The sequence below is a fragment of the Cryptotermes secundus genome, unplaced genomic scaffold (assembly GCF_002891405.2).
Source record: "Cryptotermes secundus unplaced genomic scaffold, Csec_1.0 scaffold3495, whole genome shotgun sequence".
Lineage (NCBI taxonomy): Eukaryota > Metazoa > Arthropoda > Insecta > Blattodea > Kalotermitidae > Cryptotermes > Cryptotermes secundus.
The window spans coordinates 28,231-52,980 of NW_019720795.1; the positions used below are offsets into that span (position 1 = coordinate 28,231).

General features: G+C 41.8%; 2 protein-coding genes across 3 annotated transcripts in view; one reads left to right on the plus strand and one right to left on the minus strand.

The window, feature by feature from the left end:
• Window positions 1-848: 848 nt before the first annotated feature.
• LOC111873636 (latent-transforming growth factor beta-binding protein 2-like) lies at window positions 849-13,504 on the minus strand. Its single transcript, XM_023868540.2, has 5 exons — window positions 13,297-13,504; window positions 6,655-6,786; window positions 5,174-5,320; window positions 3,939-4,079; window positions 849-1,226 (listed from the first exon to the last, which is right to left on the minus strand). Exons 1-5 carry the CDS (start codon window positions 13,382-13,384, stop codon window positions 1,156-1,158), a joined length of 579 nt encoding a protein of 192 aa, XP_023724308.1. The 5' UTR covers window positions 13,385-13,504; the 3' UTR covers window positions 849-1,155.
• A 2,147-nt stretch (window positions 13,505-15,651) lies between these two features.
• The window catches only part of LOC111873610 (EGF-like and EMI domain-containing protein 1), an 11,705-nt gene continuing 2,606 nt past the window's right edge, over window positions 15,652-24,750 (plus strand). The window contains exons 1-5 of one of the 2 annotated variants that reach the window (XM_023868473.2): window positions 15,652-15,786; window positions 18,668-18,784; window positions 21,680-21,836; window positions 23,196-23,336; window positions 24,194-24,325. In XM_023868473.2, coding sequence (XP_023724241.1) covers window positions 15,769-15,786; window positions 18,668-18,784; window positions 21,680-21,836; window positions 23,196-23,336; window positions 24,194-24,325 — 565 coding nt within the window. In that variant the 5' untranslated portion in view covers window positions 15,652-15,768. Of the gene's footprint in view, window positions 15,787-18,667; window positions 18,785-19,722; window positions 19,744-21,679; window positions 21,837-23,195; window positions 23,337-24,193; window positions 24,326-24,750 lie in introns of those variants that run through there. The other variant, XM_033755204.1, reaches the window with a different exon arrangement.

Here is a 24,750-nt window from a genome sequence, read left to right on the forward strand (position 1 = left end):
TCATATTTTAGGTAATTTTTCTCAATTTCTTCGGTCATTTTATAGGTCATTTTTTAAATATTTTCAGGTCATCAAAATCCGGGCCCTGGTCATGAGTTTAGGGTTCCGTGACTAATTATAACAGGTTTTTGGATTGGATAAATGAATTTATGGATACCTTCTTTTACAATCTCTCTTTATGACAATCATTTACTGCCTAAGACTCGCCCCACTCTGACTGGACTACAATTGCTTCCTCTTCTAGTATGTCTTCTACTGTTCTGACTTTATTCCGAATTACTTTAAGGATGCTTTCTGACCTACGAATGCCTGTATTACAAGGAAGACCGTTTATATAGCTTTAAAGTATCCTAGGAAAATGTTTGTTGAATGCTCGTATCCATGGACACGCCTGTAGATCCCACAGCAACGAGTTGGTTTCCAAGAGTCCACAACTTCCATTTTCGTATCCTAGGAAAAGTTTTCGTCAACTCGTTTTGTTTAAATATATCTATATGTTACAATATGTTGAGAAACTTAACGAGAGATATCAGATGAAAGAAAGAGCGGAATTTATCGTAAAGAAAATGAAGGTTCTTCTTAGAGGACGGTAGAGCCAAGAATTAGTAGGCAACTGTTTTCTCAAGCGTCCACATTTTCATGCTTAATTTAAGACGAGAGTCCAAGTTACTTACAAATCAAAAGGTAGCATAAAACATCACTTCTGAGAGGCATATTTTAATACAATTTTTTTTTTATATTCGACCGCAGCAGAAGTATGAGTCTTGTACCTCCTTCATTGGCAGTAGCAGTCTGTCATAGGTCACTCTTACGTTGAATTAAAATGAAACTCATAAACTCAGTTATTTCAGTTAAATAGTGAACATATTTTTATTCATGAAGTGTTCTTCCTGTGCTACAGGTTCTAAAATTAAGAACACAAAAATAAATACTAAATTTCAGCTGGACAAAAGCACAGAGAACGTACAGAAGATGAGTAATAGCAATTCATGATATATCCTGATTGTTTAAAATTCCATAACATTCTTCATAGAAACTAGAGTCGTTTGAAGATTTTCCATTTACTCCTACTTTTACGTGTCTTGATTGAAGACTCGAAGTGGGGACGCACTTTCATATTCCCTGTCTACGTTTTAACCGCCGGAACAATAATTTCTATACCTCCAGATGCAATATCCAAACTCCCACAAGACATATAATGGAGATTATATTAGTGGCTCCAGAACCTGGAACAAAACGAAAATATTTGTGATTATTCCTGGGATAGATCAGGTATAGTGACAGGCTATGTGATGAATGGCTGGGGTTTGATTCCTGGCAGGGGAAAGAGATTTGTCTGTACTCGAGCACTCAGACCACCTCTGGGGCCAACTCAGCCTGTTATCCATTGGGTACCAGGGGCTCTTCGCCAGGTGTAAAGTGGCTGGGACATGAAGCTGACCACTCACCCCCATCTAGTATTGAGGTTAAGAATGGTGTAGCTATACCTCCACTCCCCCATACATTATCATGGCATAGTGCTTAGCTAATTTGAGCACAAGGACAATTTTAACTTTACCTTATTCCAAAATAATAATTTGAATAGTCTCTCTGCAAAATTTTTCTCAGAATACTAGATGACGTTGAGTATGACAGAGTAAAATTGTTCCGAAATTCGTGAAAATTTCTATTAATTTTTCAATAAGATCCAATACTCTTATGCGGATTCTCCCTACTTCATGCCTCCACTTAAGGAGCGTCAGAATTATAGCAACTTTTGTCAAAGGAACTCGATGAATTCCCACATGGCCATGTGCAGAAGTTAAGAGTTATCTTAGGGCCTACATGTGAAACCTTTCGTACATTGTTATCTGTCTCTCCTTCTCATTCTTTCCACCTCTAACCTTGTTACTAATTGGTTCATAAGACTGGAACAATAAACAACGCGATTTCATTTTTCCGATTCGGTTTAACTAAAGGAAACCTCTGGATATAATCGGGTTTCTTCGCTAGCGATAACATCCGAGAAGCTGTGAAGATTACTGTTAGAATCAGTTTGCTAGTGAAACCTCGAAACTGCTACTCCTGAAGTAGATTCGACAAAATTTCCTCTTCGCAAAATTCTGATTTCAAACCGAAGGCTTTCCTGATTGGGCTTTTTCGTTCTTCCCCCAGTTGCCCCATCAAATGCCGCGATAGCACCCCGATTATTAGACGAGTGCTTCCTTCCAATTTCCAGTTCACTATTCCTCCACTTCCCCTCCCCCCCTCAAAGCTCTACACTGGTAGAGACTCTAACCTCGACAGTAGCAGGGTTAAGGACGAAGGGACCGTCAAGAGTGGGCGAGATGGAAGCAGACCTACATACAGCATCAATAAAGAACGTATTGGACACTAGCATGCTTATATAAGGCTTAGCTGCACTGAACTAAAGAAATTATGTTTTGGCTCAGGTAGTAGTATCTACTATTCCTCTAATGGTACCGACTGCCTGCATTCCTCTCAACTCTCAAGATTAAACTTGCGTTTGTAGTCTGGATGCTAACACTTTAAGAAGGGTCGCGGCTTAGGTCAAGTGATTAGTCGCTGGTGTAACCATTCATTCTAATTGGTGGACTATTGTGTATTAATTATACCTATATTAAGTTAATGTCAAGTAAATACCAAGAGATGCGGCAGATAGCCAACCCTTACACGCAGAAGGGACATAGTTCAAGTTTTGCTATGTGGAGAGGAAGTAACATCTGGAACTTTCCTGGAATTCTGTCAGTTTCAGCAAAGTCAGAAAGTCTTTGAGAATTTGAGAGCTGACAGCTTGGGACAGCTATAACTTAAAAGTGGGACGGCCGGAGCCTCATACCCTGATCGTAATGCATCAAGGGGCTGTCAACCTTAGCGTCAGGTCAGCATCTGCCAGAATCACATAGCAGAGCAACATGATTGGAAATTCAAAATTTAGGGAACCTCCTAGTTTGAAACTTAACCAATGGCAAAAGTGGAGGAGTGGATTTCTCTTGGAGTCTGTGGTTCGTGGACCTCAGGATTCAGAGACAGTGCATTCCACCTCAAGGAGTCTTCATCCAACTTTCGGCAAAGTCGGACACAAAATTACAACTACGTCCCTTCCGTAAAAATATTATAAGCAAAGTTCTAAACAAGTGCTACTAATAGATTCATTTGTATTCAGTAAGCTGGAGGGAATTAAATGATTACTAAGTGCAACGGTCTAAAGAGGTGTGTGTGATTGTAGTGAAAGATTCTTCCTGCCCTGCCCGAGCCAGACCCGTATAAGACCCGGGATATGAACTCAGCTCTACCAATTACCGAACAGAACCCAGATACTTCCGTCTTTACCTACTCGCGAGACACCTAAGGGTGTACAGGAAGCGAGCTCTCGCCTACCAGCTCCAACAACCACAATTCTCCTCCCTTCCCACCTAACTTCTCGACATCCACGAGAAGAGGGAGGACGGTGATAAGTGGCGACCAACGTAAAGGGCCCAAAGGAGGACGGTTACAATGGCTTCCCACCGCGGCGGCTCGGGTTTGATCCCGGGTCTGGTCAAATGGGATTTGTGGTGGACAAAGTGGCGCTGGAGCAGGTTTTCTCCGAGTACTTCGGTTTCCCCTGCCAATCATCATTCTACCAATTGCTCCACAATCACCCTCACCTATCATCTGTGGCTGGTACAGTAGGCCAGAAGTGACCGCAGTACAAGGGACCTACCCCACTAGCAATAAAAAAAAATTTTAAGATAACCCGCAAAACTGTATTAAAAGCGCTAAGATGGCCGAAAATGACACTAAAGTAGCTCTATATCAAACTGAATGTCCTGATTGGGACATGTTGTAGAGAATGTGTTTCATTTACACAAGGCTGGGCTCCCCTTTCGAGGATGATAATGCGTGGATCTTTACCTCCACGATACGGCATTTGATCTGTATGTGGACCAACTTACTCTTGCAACTTTGCTTGTCAGGCGTTGGTATGTAACCCGTGTCACAATTACATTTCTTCGTATCGTCACATCTGATATGCTGGTTCAACCCGTCCTCGGGTAAGTAGCATTGGAAGGTTTCTCCGCATTTCTCACCCAAACCTGCAATGAAGGTGCGTTCATAATATTGCAGATTATTACTTAACTCTATAATGAGTGTGAAAAGAACTGAATACAAATATGTTCATGCATTAATGAAGATAAGTATGGATATCATAATTTGTTCCGTATATTCTCTGTACGGCCGATCCCAGTGGCCGCGCGGTCTGAGGAATGAACCGTCTTCGCTCGCTCCAACATTGGGATCGTGGGTTCGAATCCAACTCAAGACATGGATGTCTACGTTTATTCTGTGTCTGTGTAGATAGTTGCCTTGGCGGCGGGTTGATCCCTCGTCCAAGGAGTCCTACCGACTGTCTTAGGTTTAAGAAACTAAAGTGGAACAAATAGTTTCACGGATGTCCTATACTCCAAGTGGGAGCAACAGGTGATATATATGTCTATACCGTATTTACGCATGTATAGGCCCCGTGCGTGTATAGGCCACAGCACAATTTTCAGACAGAAATTATAGAAAAAATAATTTTCTTGGAATATTATTTCAGGAGTAGAACACCCTGTTTTACTAATTATGAATATAATTTTTTTAAAATGAAATGTGATTTCGAATATTTCGAATATAAGCCCCACCCCAGTTTTCCTCTTGAATTTTTGGCAAAAAATATGCGGCCTATACATGCGTAAATACGGTATATATTCCCTACACGTAAACTAAAATCACGGAAAGGGGTACCGTAGATGGATCCCTTCCACTACGCTCTAGAGCTACGCTTCTCCCTCCAGACCACTCTTCGACACTGCCTTCCAGTAGCTTAGTCGGTGTACTCAATCCACTGTTGGGACCAACACTCTTACTGTAAATTTCGTTAGCGACAAGCGCTTTGAGGTGTCTCAATTGGGCCAGAGGGGTATGGAAGGGAGTAAAGGGCAGTGATAATGCTCTCGATTCGTCACCTCCACCGTTTCTAGGACTCCTAGGTCACTGAATGTAAACCGTGACTGCCTATCGGGCCCACACGTCTTGTGTGCGGTGACAAAGCATTTTCTGCTCAAAAACTCATTATGCAACTATAAAGGGATAACGGGATTCGCTTCGCTATCCTCTGTATCAAGCCTTAATGTCAGCCGTCACTTACCTATGCTCAGCACACAACTACTGGGTATAGCAAAGTGATTTCCAGGTTTACAGACGCAATGTTTTTCTTCGTTGCATGTTCCATTTGGCCCAAAAGAAATGGTGCACTGGATCTCTTCCTCACAAGGATCGTTGAGGTCCTTAGCAACTAAATAACACAAAAGCGAAACATAATTATTCTGTCTTATTCCATCTTCAAAATTCTCAACAAATAAATACAACCTTAAGCTCCGTGGCCTGAAGTCCGCAAGCGAACTATACCGACCGAAGGACCGTCGCTTGTCGGCGAAGTTAGTGCCAACTTTAGCGGATAGAGGGTGTCGCGTGGTGAGCGCAACGAATCCCCACGCCCGTTAATTTCGGTTTTTCTAGACCAGAGCCGTTATTTTCTTGAAATAGCTCCTCAGTTATCCTCACGAGGCTGTGGACTCCGTTCCAGACCCACTACTTCTCAGAAAATCTGGTAGCGCCGGGAATCGAACCTCTGGATCTGTAGCCAGGAACTCTGACCACTCGACCACAGAGGCAGTCAAATACAACCATATGTGTATCTTATTATATGGGTCATATTTTTAGGTAACTTTTCTCATTTTGAACAAAAAGTTCTGGGAAGAACTAATCGCCTGCTGTCCTTTGATAAGAATTCGGTCCGCGTAGAAGACTACGCATACAACAAATATTCTATTGTTGCATGTGTATTCGGTGCCTAGCAACCGAGCCGTTACCCAGCAACGATAGACAAAAATAGACACAAACATACAGACAGCAATATGATCTCATAAATCTCATCTTATGGTTTTCAAAATTCGGAGGTAAGTCTAAAAACTAAAAGGAGGCGCACACACCCGCTTGCTTCAGTGGTCCTACCTTTGTTGCCAGAATCTCTGGAAGTCCTCTTCTGGTATGGCTCTGAGATCTTCTGTTGAATATCCTCCAGAGATGGCAAGACGATGACCTTGAATGTCATCTCAAGTTTCAGGAAGAAACAGAAGTCGCACGGAGCGATATCTTGGAGACGTCGGTGGTTGGATGATGGTTAGAATTGGGATTTTAGCCAAAAATTATGCTTTGCGAGGGAGCTGTGACATGGGATATTGTCATGGTGTGGGTTCCAATTGCCGGTCTAGAAAACCGAGATGAACGACCGTGGGGATCCGCACTAACTTCGCCGACAAGCGGCGGTCGCTCGGTCGGTAGAGTTAGCTTGCGGACTACAGGCCACGGAGTTTGTTTGTAAGTTCCAATTGTTTCTCCATTACTGAATGAGACACACTAATGAGTCTCAGCCTGCTGTAACTTACTTCACAGAAAACACATAGTGGAATCCCCCCCCCCTTTAGTAGGAAGCAGATCTCTAGATACAATAAAATTCCATTGATACTGATGCTTCCTTGTATAGAGGCCAATGTGTCCATTTCCGCTTGGCGCGGAAGTAGGCCTATTGGTATGACTTCATCATTTAAACTACCGACAGATACTTACCTGGTATGCATGACGATTTGTTAAATGGATGTGGAACAAAATCTTGCACGCATGCGCAAAAATTCTCGCTGCAGATGGAATTCTGAATGAATTTGGTGCATCTGTCGTCATCTGAGCAGGGTTTACCGATTTCTGCAAGAGAAGAAATAACGAAGTAAATATTTGTAAAGTGTGTAATTTCCTGAGATATAACGCCGTGTAGTACGTTGAAAGTCGACCGACGTTTCAGAGGAACATATGGCCTACATCTTCAGGGTCGAAGAATAAGACGAATAAGCAGAGCTCTTCTTGCCATCTGCTTTCACGGTGGTTTCTTGCTAGGCTTACTTTTCGACCCTGAAGATGGAGGTGATATGTTCCTCCGAAATGTCGTTAGACTATCAACGGGCTACACAGCGTACTATCCCAGAAGATAGAACTCTTCATAACCACCGCTGTGAGAACCTCAAATCCTAAATATTTGTACCGAACATCGGAGGTACCGTATTTACGCTAGTATAGGCCGCACATTTTTTGCCAAAAATTCAAGAGGAAAACTGGGGTGCGGCTTATATTCGAAATATTCGAAATCACACTTCATTTAAAAAAAAAAATATATTCATAGTTAGTAATACAGAATGTTCTACTCCTGAAATAATATCCCAAGAAAATTATTTTTTTCTATAATTTCTGTCTGAAAATTGTGCTGCGGCCTATACACGCACGCGGCCTATACATGCGTAAATACGGTAATTATATTGTGACATGTAGGCAGTTTCTAGGAAACGACTCAGTACAAACATGTTTCCATGGAGGTGGATTTCTAGAGACCAGATCGGTAAAAAACCTCTCTCCGTGTAAATGAACATTCAGCAAACTCTTCCTACGATAAGCGAGACTATGCAGTATAAGCGGCCGTTCAGATAAGAACAGATATATTCGTCATTCGTAATTCGTTATGCGTAATTCATTCGTAAACCAGGAGTGAGCGATTTAGTAAATCATTTCAAGGTCATAGCACCTACGTGATGTAATGCAAAAAAAAAAAAACAGGTACAGTTAAACACACAGTTCATTTCACAGGCCTTTGTAATATGTATCCTGGGCTTAGTTCCCTCTTGCACTTACTCATTTGCTGGCATTCGTGTTAACGGTAGTATCACTGTTCATCCCCGCTACCAGTGCTTGTACGAGCAATCTCTACTTGAAGCTAACTGCATGCGGAAGAGTTCCTGAGGCAGTTGTGTAATAAAAAAAATCTCCGCGTTTTATCGACCTCAAAGTTTCATTATCGTGAACACTTTAACCCGCAGCTACACCATTTGAGCAGCGATATGAATCTAGCCCACATCTTCATGTCCCATTTTTAAGACAGATTTTAATGGTACGTATATCTCATTCTGCCTCGAAAGTCTCCCAAATACTCTACTCCCTTCAGGTGTTCCGTCACATTCGGGAGCCACATGGCCCATTTCGTAACAGGGTGTGTCTCTGTGCTGCGAGAGAGTAGACCTCATTGGAGCACCACATATTATTTGCTTCATAGAAAGTAAAGCTATCCCTGTAACAGGTCATGGAGGTCCATAGGGTTGTGAGACGTTGAGGCTTCCACATCTTCTCTAGACAATCGGCTCACAGATGGCGGTGAGGTTGTCAGCCTTACGCGCCGGCTGCCCTTTACCCCCAGGAAGATTCCTGGAACCCATTTCTCTTAGAGACTGAGTCGACCCCAGGGCCATAGTGCGGATGGAAGGATTAGGTCAGTTGAAAAATCCAATGAACTCGTCGGGGCTCGAATCCGCGACCTTCCGGCTTGTAGCATAGTGTCTCAAACAACTACACTATTGCGCACCCCATTAATTGACTGCATGCTATTTCCTATTCAATATATTCGAACTACGTTCCAAATCTGGATGCTGTCTTTTCCACAAGAAAACGCCCTGTGAGTTCGACAGGAAATCACTTAAGAAGGTTCCCAGAATATTTCAATATTAAAAGAAAATATTAGAAATTGAATTATCTGTGGTAGATTTCATGCTCAAAGGAAATGCTTATACCTGGTGTTAAGCAATATTTGTCTCTTTGTAAGTTACGATAAGATATGATATGTTTACTCATAACATTTTAAAGATGATTAATAAATGGAATCTCTAAGGTCTTCAGGAATGCATGTAAAAGTTAGACAATGCCAAAATGACCCATATTTAACACAAAGTTCCTTGTTACTCTCAGCACCTTTTACACTGTAACACCTTAATATGAGGTTTAAAATTATTCCTCTGAAGTGTGAGAGTTATCGGGAACCATTGGCACCCCTTAAAAACTGAGATATCGACTGGCACCAGTGATTGAGTATCTTGTCTGTATCAACATTTGGAATCGCTTGTACAATAGGTTTCCAAGTAATAATTCTTTTTCAAAAGCTACATTTCTTGCGGCTACCTTCTGTATCAACCCCGGATACCGAAAAATATAGTCACCTAGAGGAATACAGCAACGAGAAAACACTCTGAAATGAAACCCGTTCACAAAACTGGAGGTATGAACTGCCAGGCTCAACATTGGAAAGAGAGCTATTGACATCCTTTGTATGTCTACCGCCCAGATATGTAAATACAACATGAGGAACGAACTGCCGTGAAAGATATTAGAGATTATGTTAATTAAAACAACAGACATTATTTTTAACGCTGTTAATTTGAATAGAATTTCTGTCTTTTATACTGGAAGTTTATTAAAATACAGAGTAAAATTATGCATATACTATATTTTTTTATATCTAATTCAAAAATAGCATCTAATAAAATAATTCATTTAATAAATAAATGATTATATTGTATATTTTTCGGCCTTTGGGCTGTATTCTTTGACATTTAATTGTATATTATCTTTATATTTCGATTAACAATCTTAAAAATTTCCAGAAACTTAGTCATATATGTAGCCGGTCACAGTAGCCGAGCGGTCTAAGGCATAAACTGTTTTCGCTCGCTCGGAAGCCGGGATCGTGGGTTCGGATCTGTTTCCTGTGAGGTACGAACTGAATTCTTATATATTATTCTTATACACTGCCGGTCACGGTAGCCGCGCGGCCTAAGGCATGAACTGTCTTCGCTCGCTTGGAAGCCGAGATCGTGAGTTCGAATCCAACACAAGGCATGGATGTTTGTTGTGTGTATGCGTTTATACTGTGTTTGTGTTCTGTGTGTAGGTAGAGGTCTTGCGACGGGCTGATCACTCGTCCGAGGAGTCCTACCTTCTGTAAAATGATCAATGAAACTGAAAAAAGAGCCCTATGCTCCAAAAGTGGGAGCGAGAATAAAAAAAGTCATATATCTACATTTAAATATTAATGCCGTAGAGTGAGTATGAATTATATGCAGAAATGAGCAGTCAGTTTCCGTTGCCTTTAATGTATTTCATAAATACATTTCTGATGTATCTGTTTAATTATTCCTGCGATATTATCTCTTAATCTGTATTATATTCTGTTTGGTTACCTAACCTTCTCTCGAATATTATGTTTTAAAGTAACAGATATTACCCCCCTACTTAACAACACATGCTGGGAGACTGCCCCTTGTCGGCTGTCTGTGACTCTTTATTCGAAGTATCCGAAGCATGTCCCCTTAGTTTCCAACCACATGAGTGGTGATAATTCAATATTATCAATCAAGATTTACACTATCGGTAACACAGCCCATACGTCTTCTTCGTTTCAGCTTCACGGAAGTCGGCTGTCTGCTCAGTGAGTGTTCCCTTATGAATTCATATCCCCTCAATATCGTGGCTCATTATTTTGGCAAAAGCAGCGGTAAAACTTCCAAAAATATTGCGTCAGTAGACGCTGTGTAGAATTATTTGTACAGAACGCTTATCTCTTATATCAACAGCCTAGCACACAGCACTGCGAACTTTCGCGTAATTCTGATAAAGTTGTCGAATTGTGGGAAGTGCCGATATTTTATTAAAAAAATATTTAGATTGCCGATTTACTCAACCAGCTGCGTCAATGGAACATAGCCCTTCCTGATAAACTATCACTTAGCTAGTTAATATATCTACTTTTCATGGAATCCCCCAGAATTATTACGATGTTCAAGCCAGCCCGCCACTGGACTCTTATCCTGAGTCATCTGAAACAAGTTCACAAAATTACACTAAATATCTTGAGCATTAATTTCAATATCATTCTTCCAGCTACGCGTTATGTTCCCCAGGTGAGCTCCTCTATTCATTTGTCAGAAGTAACGATTTTCATGGAAATCTTGCTCTTTTCCGTGAGTGCTACATGCCTTACTCAATTCGCGTAAATCATTCCATTACCCTAATAATATTTCATATATGATTAAGATCATTCTGGGGTATATTTCTCTACTTTCCTTCAAGGATTGTTATCTCTCATTTGACAGGATCGTTCTCGCTGAAAGCCTTGAGAAAAACCACGATAAACTTTAGCTATGATATACTGCACCGGCCGGGATTTGCAGTAGATACCTGAGGAATATGAATTCGTTCATACATATAAGCTCCGTGTGAGTTACTACCCGCCTGTTATGGTCACGTATTTCCGAGACAATGGCACTGACCATTGTCTATAAACACAAGTGATCAGTGCAACGAATCTCCACGGCCGTTAACTTCGGTTTTCTAGACCGGAGCCGCTATTTCTTTGAAATAGCTCCTCATTTATCCTCACGAGCCTGCACTATTTCTCAGAAAATCTGGTAATTATGAAGTTTTTCGCATAGTGCAAGTCCCCTCAAGCCGTAATAATTCTGCCTTGGTATTCCTGAGGTACTCAGTTCGAATTTGGAACTGGACACCGATTATCCTGAGAGTTTTCGTGGTTATCCTTAGCCTTTACGTTCAAGTACCAAGATAACAACTCAGCCTACGCTACAAGCGCTTCCTTCCATAATTTTCCAAATAACTATCACTTATCATTTCAACATATTTTTTTTTTTTTTTGAGACTCCCATATTTATTATGCAATCTGAGTTAATACATTTAGCATAATGATGTGAAAAGGAAAGAAAAAAAAGAACGTGTAGAATACCGCTCATTAGCGGTGCTCCTTGTGCAGTAGATAAAGTCTGGTATGATTTGTGGGAGAATACTTACAAACTAGGGACTTAAGATCTAAATAATAATACTACATTATACAAGAAATCTGTTTGGGAGATCATGTGGAAGATGTCTTCTCAGTCTGCGGAGAGGCGGGGGTGCAGAGAGTTGAGACACTTCTTGGTTAATGTGCATGTTGAGCCGTGATCTGTATTTCGAACTTAGTCGACTGATTTCTTCTTGAACTGTAGGTATTTGTAGATCGTGTCTGATGATGGCATTGGGGACATACCAAGGGGCGTCCGTTAGCAGACGCAGAGCTTTAGACTGAAATCGCTCAAAGATGGCAATGTTGGTGTTCGAAGCAGAGCCCCATAGTTGAATGCCATATGTCCACACAGGTTTGATGATGATTTTGTAAATGAGGAGCTTGTTGTTTAGAGTTAGTTTAGATCTTCGTCCAAGTAGCCAGTGTAGTTTGGTGAGTAGAATGCCCAGATGTTTTCGTTTGTTGAAGATATGTTTTTTCCACGTGAGGCGGCGGTCAAGATGGAATCCAAGGTACTTGACTTCAGTTGTTTGGGGGAGAGGCTCATTGCAGAGGTAGACAGGAGGGCACGTAGCTTTGCGGTTGGAAAATGTGACGTGATAGGATTTAGTTTCATTTGCTTTTAGTCGCCAAAGTGAGAGCCAGCTTTCTATGGAAATTTCAACATATGAATTAGTAACAAAACAAAAAAAAAACCGTGTCTTTAGTAAGCAAGAAAACTATACCGACAGAGCGACCGCCGCTTGTCGACGAAGTTAGTGCCAACTTCAGCGGATAGAGGGTATCGCGTGGTCAGCGCAACGAATCTCCACGGCCGTTAATTTCGGTTTTCTAGACAGGAGCCGATATTTCTTCGAAATAGCTCCTCATTTATCCTCAGGAGCTTGAGTGGACCCCTTTCCAGACCCACTACTTCTCAGAAAATCTGGTAGTGCCGGGAATTGAACCCGGACCTCTGGATCTGTAGCCAGGAACTCTGACCACTAGACCACAGAGGCGTTACTGATAACGTCGTTAAAGAATTTGCAAGTATAACTACAAAAATGGAGGACTTATGTAGGATTTGAGGTTCTTACAGCGGTGGTTATAAAAAGTTCTCTCTTCTGGGATATAGGGCCTTGTAGCGTGTTGAAAGTCAACTAAAGTCTCGGAGAAGCATGTCGCCTTCATCTTCAAGTTTGAAGAATAATCCATACAAGAAACGAGCACGAATAAGGTAGCAAGCAGAACTGTTTCCTTGCTTGTTTACTCTTCGACACTGATGATGGAGGCCATATGTTCTTGAGGAACATATGTTGACCTCCAAAGGACTAGGCTCTTTAGTGTGTAATTTCCGGAAATATTCTCTTATTTTCCAGCGATTCTAAATAAGGCTGTGTACCCGACGTTCATAATACACGTATTTCGGGGCACGGCTCTTAACCTTCATTGTGTTACGTTTGATCTAAGTTCTCCTTAACGGACTGCATGGCGTTATGTTCCAGAAGACAGTACGCTTCATAGCCACCGCTGTGAGACCCAATAAGTAAGTTCTCTTAGTTGCTTACCTGAAGGAAAAATTATGGCTTGCACAGAACCGTGAAAATGGCACACTGCCCACAATACCACCACCAAAATATTCTTTCTCTTATGCATGGCTTCTGCATGAAGTGAACAGGAACTGAGTGCAGAGGTAGCTCGGTACGTCCCTCTTGCAGATAAGAAATGAGTAACCTCGTTGTCCGAACTGATATGAACACCTTCTGTGTGTGTGAGATTTGAGCCTCTCAAGTTAGTTATTTATCTACCAATTTACACTGCGTTATTACCCCAAATATAGTAACCATGACTGGCACTCTATCTTATCCAGTTTCCTGAAACTCCTGATTTTTCCGTAAGTTTCAAGTAGATTTTATGGCGGTAAAATATAAATGAACATTATTATATTTGAGCATCCTGTTACACTCACACAATATATATGAGACAAACACCGTCTTAAGTGTAACAATTTAATTGTAGTTCTTTCTTCTTTTCCTCCTCCACACTACATGTTTCGGCCCTAAATGGCCATCATCAGGTGTGTATTCTTACGTAGCTGTTACGCTGCCTGTTAAAATTTAAAATCACCAGTCTTTCTAATTGTATAAAATCTTTGTTAACCTACACGCGTTAATTTGATTTCTAAATTTAGCACTTTTTTAAAACTTTAATTCAAGTTAAAATGTCTATAAGATTTCTGTTCTTTTTCTTTTTCAAATTTTGAAATTAAAATTTTCTCAGGGTACATGCCCTATGTCTATAGTGCTGCAGCGGCCACTTCTTGTTTTATCGCTGTTCAGGTATTGTCTGTAATATACAAATATTCGTGTTACTATCTTATGTTATGTTATGTTATTCTTATATGTTTATACTGTTATTTGTACTTACTCTGTGTGGGCTCTCTCTGTGTGTGTCGCTGCGACATACATACATATACCCATACATATATCAACTGACACTACAGTAGAGGAGTTCGAAGTTCTAGCTCCGCTAATACCAAATCCGCCATTAGATATGATCCTGTATCCGTTCCACTCACCTCCTATCTACCCTCTTCGCTTTCCGCCAAAATGCTCTTATGTATTCAGTGTTTCCTCCACTGTAACACGTGTTCGGTCCATTACAGCCGCCTCTATGTCATTGCCCTAAATTACGGCTTTCCAAGTTCTAGCCTTGCGTACTTAGTTCACAGTAAAAGTAAAGCTGGTAAAGTTGTCCCTGTGCTTTATTAATTCATCACTATGTCATGAAGAAATATGGGTGGAGTGGAGATGTAGCTCCATCATTCTTGACCTGAGCACTAGATGGATGTGAGTAGTCAGCTTCACGCCACGGCCGTCTAAACCCGGCACCCATTGGATAGGAAGTTGAGTGGGTCCCAGAGCTGATCTGGACGCTGTGGCACATACACCATATAATTCTTATCATCTTGCCAAACACTATTTGGCACTCACTGCAGGGCACTTGTTGGATTCTGCATATCAGTCACAAATATTACGGTATTTATTAACACGTTTTACTTTTAAGACACATCCTGCTTTATCGTAAAATGGCAGGAAGTAATAGCCATTGTTTGGCGCGCAATCGGTATGGTCCTCTAAGCTTCCTGGTTCAGTATCGCTGCGTGTACTCCTTCTAGTATGGGAACGAGTGAGTTCCGCATTCAGTTAGTATGATACGCAGATATGTTACCCTTAGGTTTTATTCACAATTTTTTTTTAATTCGCTTAGTGGGGGTGGAGTCCAACTGGGTCCACTCGGCACGGCGGCCACTGATTGGCCTATTGTAGCCTGCCCCAGATTGTGATGATGGAGAATTTGGTGGAATGAAGATTGGCAGAGGAAAACAAAGTATTGGAGAAAACCGGCCCGAGCGCCACTTTGTCGACCACAAATCTCACTTGACGAGACCCGGGATCGAAACCGGACCGCCGCGATGGGAAGCCAGCGACTAACCGCTTGAGCTATGGCGGGGCCTTTATTCCCACTTCTTACTTCCGGTATTTCAGCACCGGTAGCAAATTCGACTTGCGGTCCGTAAGGTTGCCTACACAAGGCATCATGTACCATGATTCGTAGAGCAGTAGATGGACTCTTACTCACACAAGGATCGCCTAGCAGATCTCAACTGTTCCTCTGCTTTAAACACACGCACATATTAGAGACAAAAGTTCTAATACCGGAAATGCAGTGTCCAGGGATTGGAACCAATCCTAACCAGCTGAATTCAGTTCATGTTACAGGCAAATATATATTGAACCCTCTGCATGCGGTAGATCCTGAAACTCACGGCTGGAATTATTAATACTAAAATCTTTTTTAAAACTGATTTGTCACCATTTCCTTGGTAAACAGGAAGTATGTAGCAAACAAGGAAATTTGTGGCCAGTGGGCAGAGAGGCGTGCTTGGTGGTGTACGGTGTGTGTTTTGCAGTGTCACAAGATGAGGGCTTCTCTCTGTGTCTTCATATCGGCTTATATCATGTTAGGATCATCAAGTAATGGGAGAACAAGTGAAGGTGAATATTTTGTCTACACTATATTGACTTCGTTTTCTCCCTCGCTGACGCGAAAATTCTAGATTCATCTGCAAAAATTCGATGAGCAAATAAATTTAATAAAAATAAAAATAAAAATAAAACACTACATTTAAATTGTATGATGTCACGGCCTTTTCAGATTTCAATTGTTTTAGGTTTAAAGGCTCATAAATGAAAGATGTGAATGGTTTCCAGACATTGTAAGGTGACGGACAGATTATGCTTATTTGGAAAATTAAAAAAAATGTATTTCTAAAGGGGCACTCGGTAGCGTCGTTGGTTGAGGCACTATTCTACAAACCGGAAGGTCGCGGGTTAGATTCTAAATATCATTGGATTTTTCAAGTAACCTAACCCTTCCAGCCGCACTATGGCCCTGGGGTCGAAGCAGCCTATAACAGAAATGAGTACCGGGAATCTTCCTGGGGATTAAATGGCGGCCGGCGCGTAAGGCTGACAACCTTAACGCCATCTGTGAGCAGACAGTCTAGAGAAAATGTGGGTGCCTCAACGTCTCACAACCGTATGGGCCTTCACGGCCTGTTACTTTTATATATTTCTAAAAAATTTCGAAGTACTCCCAATTAAAGTGCAGATGCGTCGAGAATATGCAAACAAAAGAATCTACATGGAATGAGATTTGTATCGCGGACCAGGGTCTGATTGACACTCATGGGGGCCTCAACATTTGGAGGCCTCTGTAAGCAACACATATTTAGGTTATCGAAATTCCTTTGATTTTGTTCTTGTTCTTGTTACTCTTAATATCTAAAAATAGAAACTATCTCTTCTCGATTTTAGAGAAGCAAATACATTTCTGTAATATCTGTGGAATCCATGGGGCCACCGCCCCGGACGCTCCCCTTCAGAGGGAGCGGCCCTGGCCTTGACCGACCTTACAGACAGCCATGATTCAATATTTGCGCTTGTTTTTTCGCTCGCTCCTTATCATTGTCTCTCTCTCTCTCGCTTTATTTCCTTCCTTCTCTTTTCGGGACACAACATGGACGGCACCAGTATTTGCCGGGGAAGGGAAATTAAGAGAAATGTTCTCAAGGTGACACAGCTAGCATGCCTGCCAGGATAAGGATAACATAACTTCAATCTCGTTAAACCAATTGAACGATTTCAATAAAAAGTTTTCGGCTGAACTGAATTTTGCTGTGTACGGTTAAATTATAATCCATAGTTTAAATTTATCAGTAGCTTAGTCGGTATAAGGACTAGGCAATGGGCTGGATGGTGGGGGTTCGATTCTCGACAAGGGATATCTGTTTCTCTTCTCCATAACCTCCAAATTGGCTCTGGGGCCCACCTAGCCTCTTATCTAATGCGTACCAAGGATGATTTCTCCGGAGATAAACCGGCCGAGACTTGAAATTGAACACTCACATTCGTCTAATGTCGAGGTCAAAATTGGTGGAGCTATGCCTCCACTGTCTCATATGTCTTCATGTAATAATGTTTAATTACTTATTTATGTTCATGGACACCTCAAAGAAATGTTTATCTAAAGTCGTTCATCATACGGAGCTGACAAACTCTAAGGCTTATACCTCATTAAGATTGGTCATGTGCTGTACATTTAGCGACTGGCTGCTGGTTGGACGACCGAGAGGCTGGAATTCGAGTCCCGGTGTGGTCAAAATTTGTTTCAACTCATGAGGACCGAAACTGAGGTCCGACCAACCTCCTACATAATGGGTACCGGGGGCTCTTACCCCGGGGATAAATCCGCCGAGGCGTGAAGCTGATCACTCACCTCCAGTTATTTCCGAGGTCAAGAAAATGTGGATCTATACATGCACTCCCCCATACGCCTTCATGGCGAGGTGCTTAATTAGTTAAGCACAGGGACAAGTTTACCTTTTTACCTTACTCTTACCAAGAGCCGGGTTAGTCCAGTCGGTATAACGACTGGCTACGGGCTAGACTACCGAGGAGTTGCATTTCGAATCCCTATAGGGTTAAGAATTTTCACTTCTCCATCTCGTCCAGATCGGCTCTGGGGTCCACCCAGCCTCCTATTTAAATGGTAACGAGGGCTCTTTCCATTTGGGTAAAATCGACCTGGATATAAAGCTGCCAACTAATCCTAACTAGTGTCGAGATCAAGGAAACGTGGGTGTATACATTCACTACCCCATACGCCTTCATGACATTGAGCGTAATTAGTTAAGCACAGGTTAAGTTTTAACTTCTTTTTTATTTTACCTTTACCACGCAGTAATCTCTGGGTTCCCTAAAAATGGATATACCCGTAAATGTTTATACCACGAGGTCGTTAAAATTTCCGCTCGAAATATTTCTGCATGGACATGCGCAAGAGATTACTTGGCACAGGATACGTTTCTAACATCCAATTCGCGGTACCGGAAGATAAGCTTAGCCTAGCGGAAGGAAGTCTCCAGACCGTTCTCTTTCATAAGAGCGTGCCCTGAAGTTGCTGTTGTAACAGCCTCTGACAGGGGACTATTGCGAAAACTCATGACATAATTAGTCTCCCCACTGATCAGATTGAAGCCCGAAGAGTTCTATCTTCTGGGACATAAAACCGCTTATTCCGTTAATGGACAACTCTCGTTTCGGAGGTTGTTATATGCTTCACTCTGGTTCCTTGTTTCGCTTATTCTTCGACCCTGAAGATGGAGGCGACCCGTTCCTCCTCAATTTCAGTTGACATTCAACGGGCTACAGATCATAGTATCCCAAATTGTGGTACGATTAACTAACTTGAATAACTTGGAGATTATATAGATAAAAAATATGTGTGTAAAAACTGCGTATGTACTTTATAAAAATTTTAATTTTCACGTTTCCTTCGTATAAATGAACGTAAACAATGTTTGTATTGTTCCAGGACTCGTCTGTGATACTGACCAGGACTGCAGGGACACCGGTGCTGTCTGCGTGCAGAACAAGTGCCGTTGTGGAGAAGGCTACATTCAGGATCATGCGCTATGCATTAAGCTTCCAGGTAAAAGGGGCTTTCAAGTGAATGAGGGTCTTTTGAGGGGCCTTGGTTTTCGCGTTGTTTAATTACGTGGTAAAAGAATGAACAATGGCATTTGAAGTAGTCCACTGCAGCCTTATCTTCTTACCAATCAGAATACGCCTACTCCATCTCATTCGACTTTTGGAGTGTGTGTAAATAAAACTAGTTTTCCTTTAATATTGTTTATCTGTTAAAATTCACTGTTTATCTGTCGTAGGCTTGCAGGAAGTTCCAATAAAAACCTAATAGTGCACAGTAGACCCAGACTATGTCCTCGAATAAAGTCGTAGAATTGTCCCTCCGCTTATTGAAACACCACGCCATATAAAAGAATCGGAGAATGGAGGTATAGCTCCACGTATTTTTAAACCTCCGTATTAGATGGAGATGTCGGTCACAATGGCCGAGCGGTCTAAGGTATGCACTGTCTTCGCTCGCTCGGAAATGGGGATCGTTGGTTCGAATCCTACATAAGGCATGGATATTTGGTATGTGTATGTATTCTGTGTTTAGGTAGTGGCCTTGCGACGAGCTGGTCACTCGTCCAAGGAGTCCTACCGTCTGTGAAATTGATTACCGGAACTGAAAAAAATCAGAGACTAGGGTCCAAGGGAACTGTAGAGCCAGTGATCAGCCTCACGCTCCTGCTGTTCTACCCCTGAGCAAAGAGCCCCCAGTATCCATTGGACAGGAGGATGGATGGACCGCATAGCCGATCTGTAGGTTGTGGAGAAGAGAAACACATCTTGCATTTGCCGGGAATCGAACCACGATAATTCGCGGAGCTCAGCTGAAGTAGGTTAAAAATTTATATAAGTACTAAGTTTTAATGGAAGAATAAGGTATCTTCTCTGTTCCCAGAAAGGCACTTCTTGTATTGTGAAGTAGCAGCGTTCCTATGCTTCACTCCAGGAGTGTGGAGGCGTGAGGGAGGAATGGAGGTACAGAATCATACATTGATGGAAGTGAGCGATCAGCTTTACGCTCAGGCCGCATTATAATCTGGTACTCTCCAGTCTGATCCCAGAGCGGTCCGGATTTAAGGCCACTGGTGAAGTAAAGCCCCAGTCCATAATCACGCAGCTTGTCACTTACTGGTCGAAATGTTCTGAGGGTTTTGCTGAACGTCCACAGGGGGCAATACTTGGAGAGCTCTCCTGATGGAGGTCTGAAAACTGAATATCAGAAGATGAACGGACTGACCAATAAAAGAAAAGTGGCAGGAAGAAGAATGTTTTTCTCAAGGTAAATGAGAGCTCGACCGGAAGTGCGGTTATGGTCCCAGATTGTATCACTTCTACTGTCGCTGTCTGCAATTAACATAATACTATGCTACAAATAACTGAAAGAAAGTAATGGTTCCAACACAAATTATAGAAAATAAAAACACATTTTATTCCCAGTACACTTTTTCACAAGAGGGGGGTACTATGCTACAAACCAGAAGATCTCGGGTTTGATTCCCGATGAGGTCATTGGATTTTTCAATTGACCTATGTTTCCAGCCGCACTGTAACTCTTTGGTCAACTCAGACTCTAACAGAAATTAATACCAGGAATCTTCTGGGGGTAAAGGTGCGGCTGGGGCTTAAGGCTGACAAACTCACCGCCGTCTATGAGCAGATTTTCTAGAAAATGTGGGGGCCTCAACATCTCGACCCTATGGATCCCACGGCCTGTTACAGGAATATCTATATCTAATTTCCCAGGTTTAATTGGGCATGAAGCATAGGTCTTTGGCTTCGAAAGGTTTTAGGCAATGGGGAGCCTCGCTTTAGAGCCCTCGAGGTACCCGACTAAGATCGGGCTTGCCCAGTGGACCCAGTATGTTCTGAGCGTATAAAAGCACGACTGGAGTTCGTGTCCCCTAGGTCAGTAAAATAGTCGTAAGATGCGTTAACTCGAGCTATCTTAGGTAGGATTTGAATTTCTTAGTGCGGTGTTTATGAAGAGCCCTATATTCTGAGATCCAATCCCATGTAGTCAGTTGAAAGTCAACAGACATTTTGCAGGAAAATATACCCTCCATCTCCAGACTCGAAGAATAAGCCAAGCAAAACCCAGCACGAAGCAGGTAGCAATCAGAGTAGGGGTCTTGCCTGGATTATTCTTAGATCATGAACTCCGAAACTTGGGTTGATTTCGACGTACTACACGGCTTTATGACCCAGAAAATAGGATTTTTCGAACTCTTCTAGGTTTGAACATTTTCTTATTTTGCTTTGTTCTTGAAGTGTTTCGCGCCTCTTAAAATTCTTAACCATGATCTCACGGATTAAAAATCCTCTTATCCTATAGAACAAATAGTCTACAGTGGTTCAGACTGTAGCTCAGAATCAATGAAAAATATACGCTTCAAAAAAATTATCAGATTTATTCTAACAATCATGCTTTTTGCTCTTTTATTGTTCAGTCTTTTCAATTAATATCAGAAAATCGATAGCTCAGTTGGTATAGCATTGGGATACGGTCTGGGCGACTGGGATTCGATTCCTGATAGGTACAAGAGATTTTTCTCTTATTCATAGCTTCCAGACCGGCTCTGGGGACCCCCCCCCCCCCAAAAAAAAAAAAAAAACACATACAGTGGCACAGGGGGGGTGTTGTCTGAGCGAAACAAAGAGGTGGGGGTNACAAACATCTTGCTAATGGGCACTGGGGGGATATTCCCTGAAGATAAATCGGTTGGGGTCATAAATCTGCCCACTCACCTCCATCAAGTACGAAGGTTAAGAATGCATGGAGCTGTACCGCCACTCCCTGACGTTGTGCTTAATAAGCACAAGGGCAAGTCTGATAAATTTCTTGCCTTACATAACTCCAGGACAGCAAGGTGAATTGTTTTATTTTGTATGTATGCCTTCTTAATTGGAGTAGATCTCTTGCATTGCAGTTGTTCTTGGTGAAAAGTGCAACAGAAGCCGCGACTGCGCAGTGACGGCTGGTGGCCCGGCAGTACAGTGCTCGCATGGTGTTTGCAAGTGTGAACGTGGCTACAGACCAACTCCTGATAAGAGGGGCTGTGTCCTTCAGGGTGAGAATAGCAAGAAGTTAAACCAGAGCATACAATCTGAAAGGAAGACGCTATTTTGGAGACTCAGTCCTTTTTGAGAAGTCTGCAATGGCGTACTTAGTGAAGAAATATCCTGTATTTTATGAAACCCGAAATTTCATTCATTAACAAAAATATTAGCGTCCATTGTTTATCTTCCGTCAAAATTGCAACACTTTTACATTCTACACTTCAACACTACATGTTTCGGCCTCAAACGGCCATCTTCAGGCGTTTTTATGTTACAGAAATGTAGAATGTAAAAGTGTTGCAATTTTGACGGAAGATAAACAATGGACGCTAATTTGAACAATTGAAACGGGATGTTGAAATACAAAAACAAAAATGTATTCCGACTTCCAAAGTGACCTCAAATAATCACAATACGTTAATTATAAATTCCTTCATTCAATATGAAATCGATATGAATCAAATTCTTATTTATTAATGACGCAATTCAGAAGTTAAATAATATTCGTGTAGGCCTGATGATGACCCAGGTAAAGGATCGAAACATGCAGCGACACGAATAAAAACAAATGTTGACACAGTAGTGTATTTTTTCCCTTCTGACTATTTGTTGTGCCACTCTCCCAAATTATATCTTTCCGAGAAGGTGGGGTCCCTTGCCCATGAGCATTATCCAATTGGGTGTTTGTCATGTGGTCAGCTAGTGAAATACACAAGTACATGTGTGAGGGTATGCAGGAAATAAGTTAATTAAATGTAGTGTTGAGAATATGGGTAAGATGTACAACATGAATATACTTGGCTTTCGAAACTCTTTCTGCTTGAAGTGAGGGACACTTCATTATCACTTATGGTAGATGCAGTAGTATTGTGTTTGTGTGCGGCAGATACGTTCGTAACATTCCCTTGGCAAATATTCTTGCATCTGTTGTTATGTTCCTCCAAGCTGTACTGCTCTGAAGGTACTTGATATTTTTAACTGTGGTCTAAGTAATGTGACCGCCTCTGTGGTCTAGTTGTAAGAGTTCCTGGATAAAGATCCAGAGGTCCCGAGTTCGATTCTCGTCGCTACCAGATTTTCTGTGAAGTAGTGGGTCTGGAACGGGGTCCACTCAGCCTCATGAGGATAATTGAAAACCTGTTTTAAGGAAATAGCGGCTCCGGTCAGGAAAACCGAAATTAACGGCCATGGGGATCCTTTGCTCTGACCACGCAACACCCTCTATCCACTAAAGTTGGCACTAAGTTCGCTGACAAGCGGCGGTCACTCGGTCGGTATAGTTCGCTTGCGGACTAATACCTCGGAGTTTGTTTTGGTATAATGTAGCTGTCTTGTTGGTGTGGTGTGGAATCTTGCTCCTTCTGCCTCAGTTTTGCTCGGTGAGGAGTGTGTCTCAGCTGAGGACTGTATGAGCACCAGTAGCAACAGGAGTACGGAGTGCTGGCAGGGTGTGTGTTCATGTCCGGCTGGCTTCAGGTTCACACCAGATAGGAAGGACTGTATCAAAGCTGGTAAGGATAGAAGACAAATCTCTCTAAAATAAACTTTATTTTTTCTAGCGTTTTTTTACAATTTAACCCATCTCTTGCATAGACATTCTTGAAGAGTTAATATGCTCCAGGTAATAAAATTATCTGTATTTTTTAAATCCGAATTGTAACTTCCACTTACTAAAATTTTTAATATTTTCCTCATCCCGAGGCAGAAGAATTCAGTCCACATTCTCGTACAATATTTAATTATATCCTTCTATATACACTTAGGTCCCAAATGATATCTCCAAATTTTCCTGCTTTTTAATTGCATTCTGTTTAAAAAGACCGTCATTGTCTCAGTCTATAAGGGGTCGAATGTTTGGATGGGAGTGAATATTTAATTGAAAAGATTGTGGAAGGCAGTGGTCATGGCCTAATTCTAAGTGTTATCCCGGCATTTTCACAGAAGGACTAATATAAAGAAAGATAGACCTCAGTCAGGCGTTCCGAACGAGATTGTAAGAGGGAAACTCTAGTCAAAAGCATTATAACTTTTGCCAACGTGTATGGTCAGACTTCCCTACTAACATTTTACATGTATTTGGGAACAAATATTGACCAGGAATAATCACCTCTTATAAATTCTTATAAATTTGGAGAATTAGCCAGCGCTTCTATGGCTTGTAATCTCACCACTGAGATGTGCAAGTAGATCTCGATGTTGAAGAATTATTTTGGATTACGAAAGATTATTTTGGCCAATAAATACCTTCAGTAATAGAAGTCAAATTGTTGACGAGTCACATTAATGCCCTTGATCGCTCCTTGTATCTCTCCAACCATGTACGTATTCACACATTATGTTTATAAATCATTTCGTTTCCTCTTGACAGCAATCGGTGATCCGTGTCAGAACAGTCGCGAATGTCACGTGACCCCTCACACGAGAATATGTGACAACAATATCTGCAAATGCAGTCGGCTCTACGTTCCATCCAAACAGAATAACAACACCTGCCTGAGAGGTAAAGTATGGACCCTCTGTAGGAGCTCAGGTCCTCACAGCAGTCGTTATGAACAGTTCTGTCTTCTAGGATATAGCGCCATGCAATATCTCGCCTCCATCTTCAAGGTTAAAATAATGAGGAAAGTAACAAGTGAGCGTGATGCAGGCAGACAGAGCTCTTGTAGAAAGCAGTCTTCTGGGATTTGGCACCGTGTATGTGTGGTGTTAACCGACGTTTCGGAGGAACGTATCGCCTCCATCTTCAGGGTAGAAGGAAAAATATAAGAAATCCGCAAGCGAAGAGACCGTGAGAACAGGTAAAAGCAGCACCGGTTATCACGGTCTCTTCGCTTGCGGATTTCTTATATTTTTCCTTCTACCCTGAAGATGGAGGCGATACGTTCCTCCGAAACGTCGGTTAACACCACATATATACGGTGCCAA

Coding starts and splice junctions, on each gene's coding strand:
- LOC111873636 (XM_023868540.2), bottom strand. CDS start 13,384: ATGCATAAGAGAAAGAATATTTTGGTGGTGGTATTGTGGGCAGTGTGC. Junction 5,321..6,654: donor CAAATCGTCATGCATACCAG/GTAAGTATCTGT, acceptor TGTGTTATTTAG/TTGCTAAGGACCTCAACGAT. Junction 4,080..5,173: donor TAGTTGTGTGCTGAGCATAG/GTAAGTGACGGC, acceptor CCTTCATTGCAG/GTTTGGGTGAGAAATGCGGA.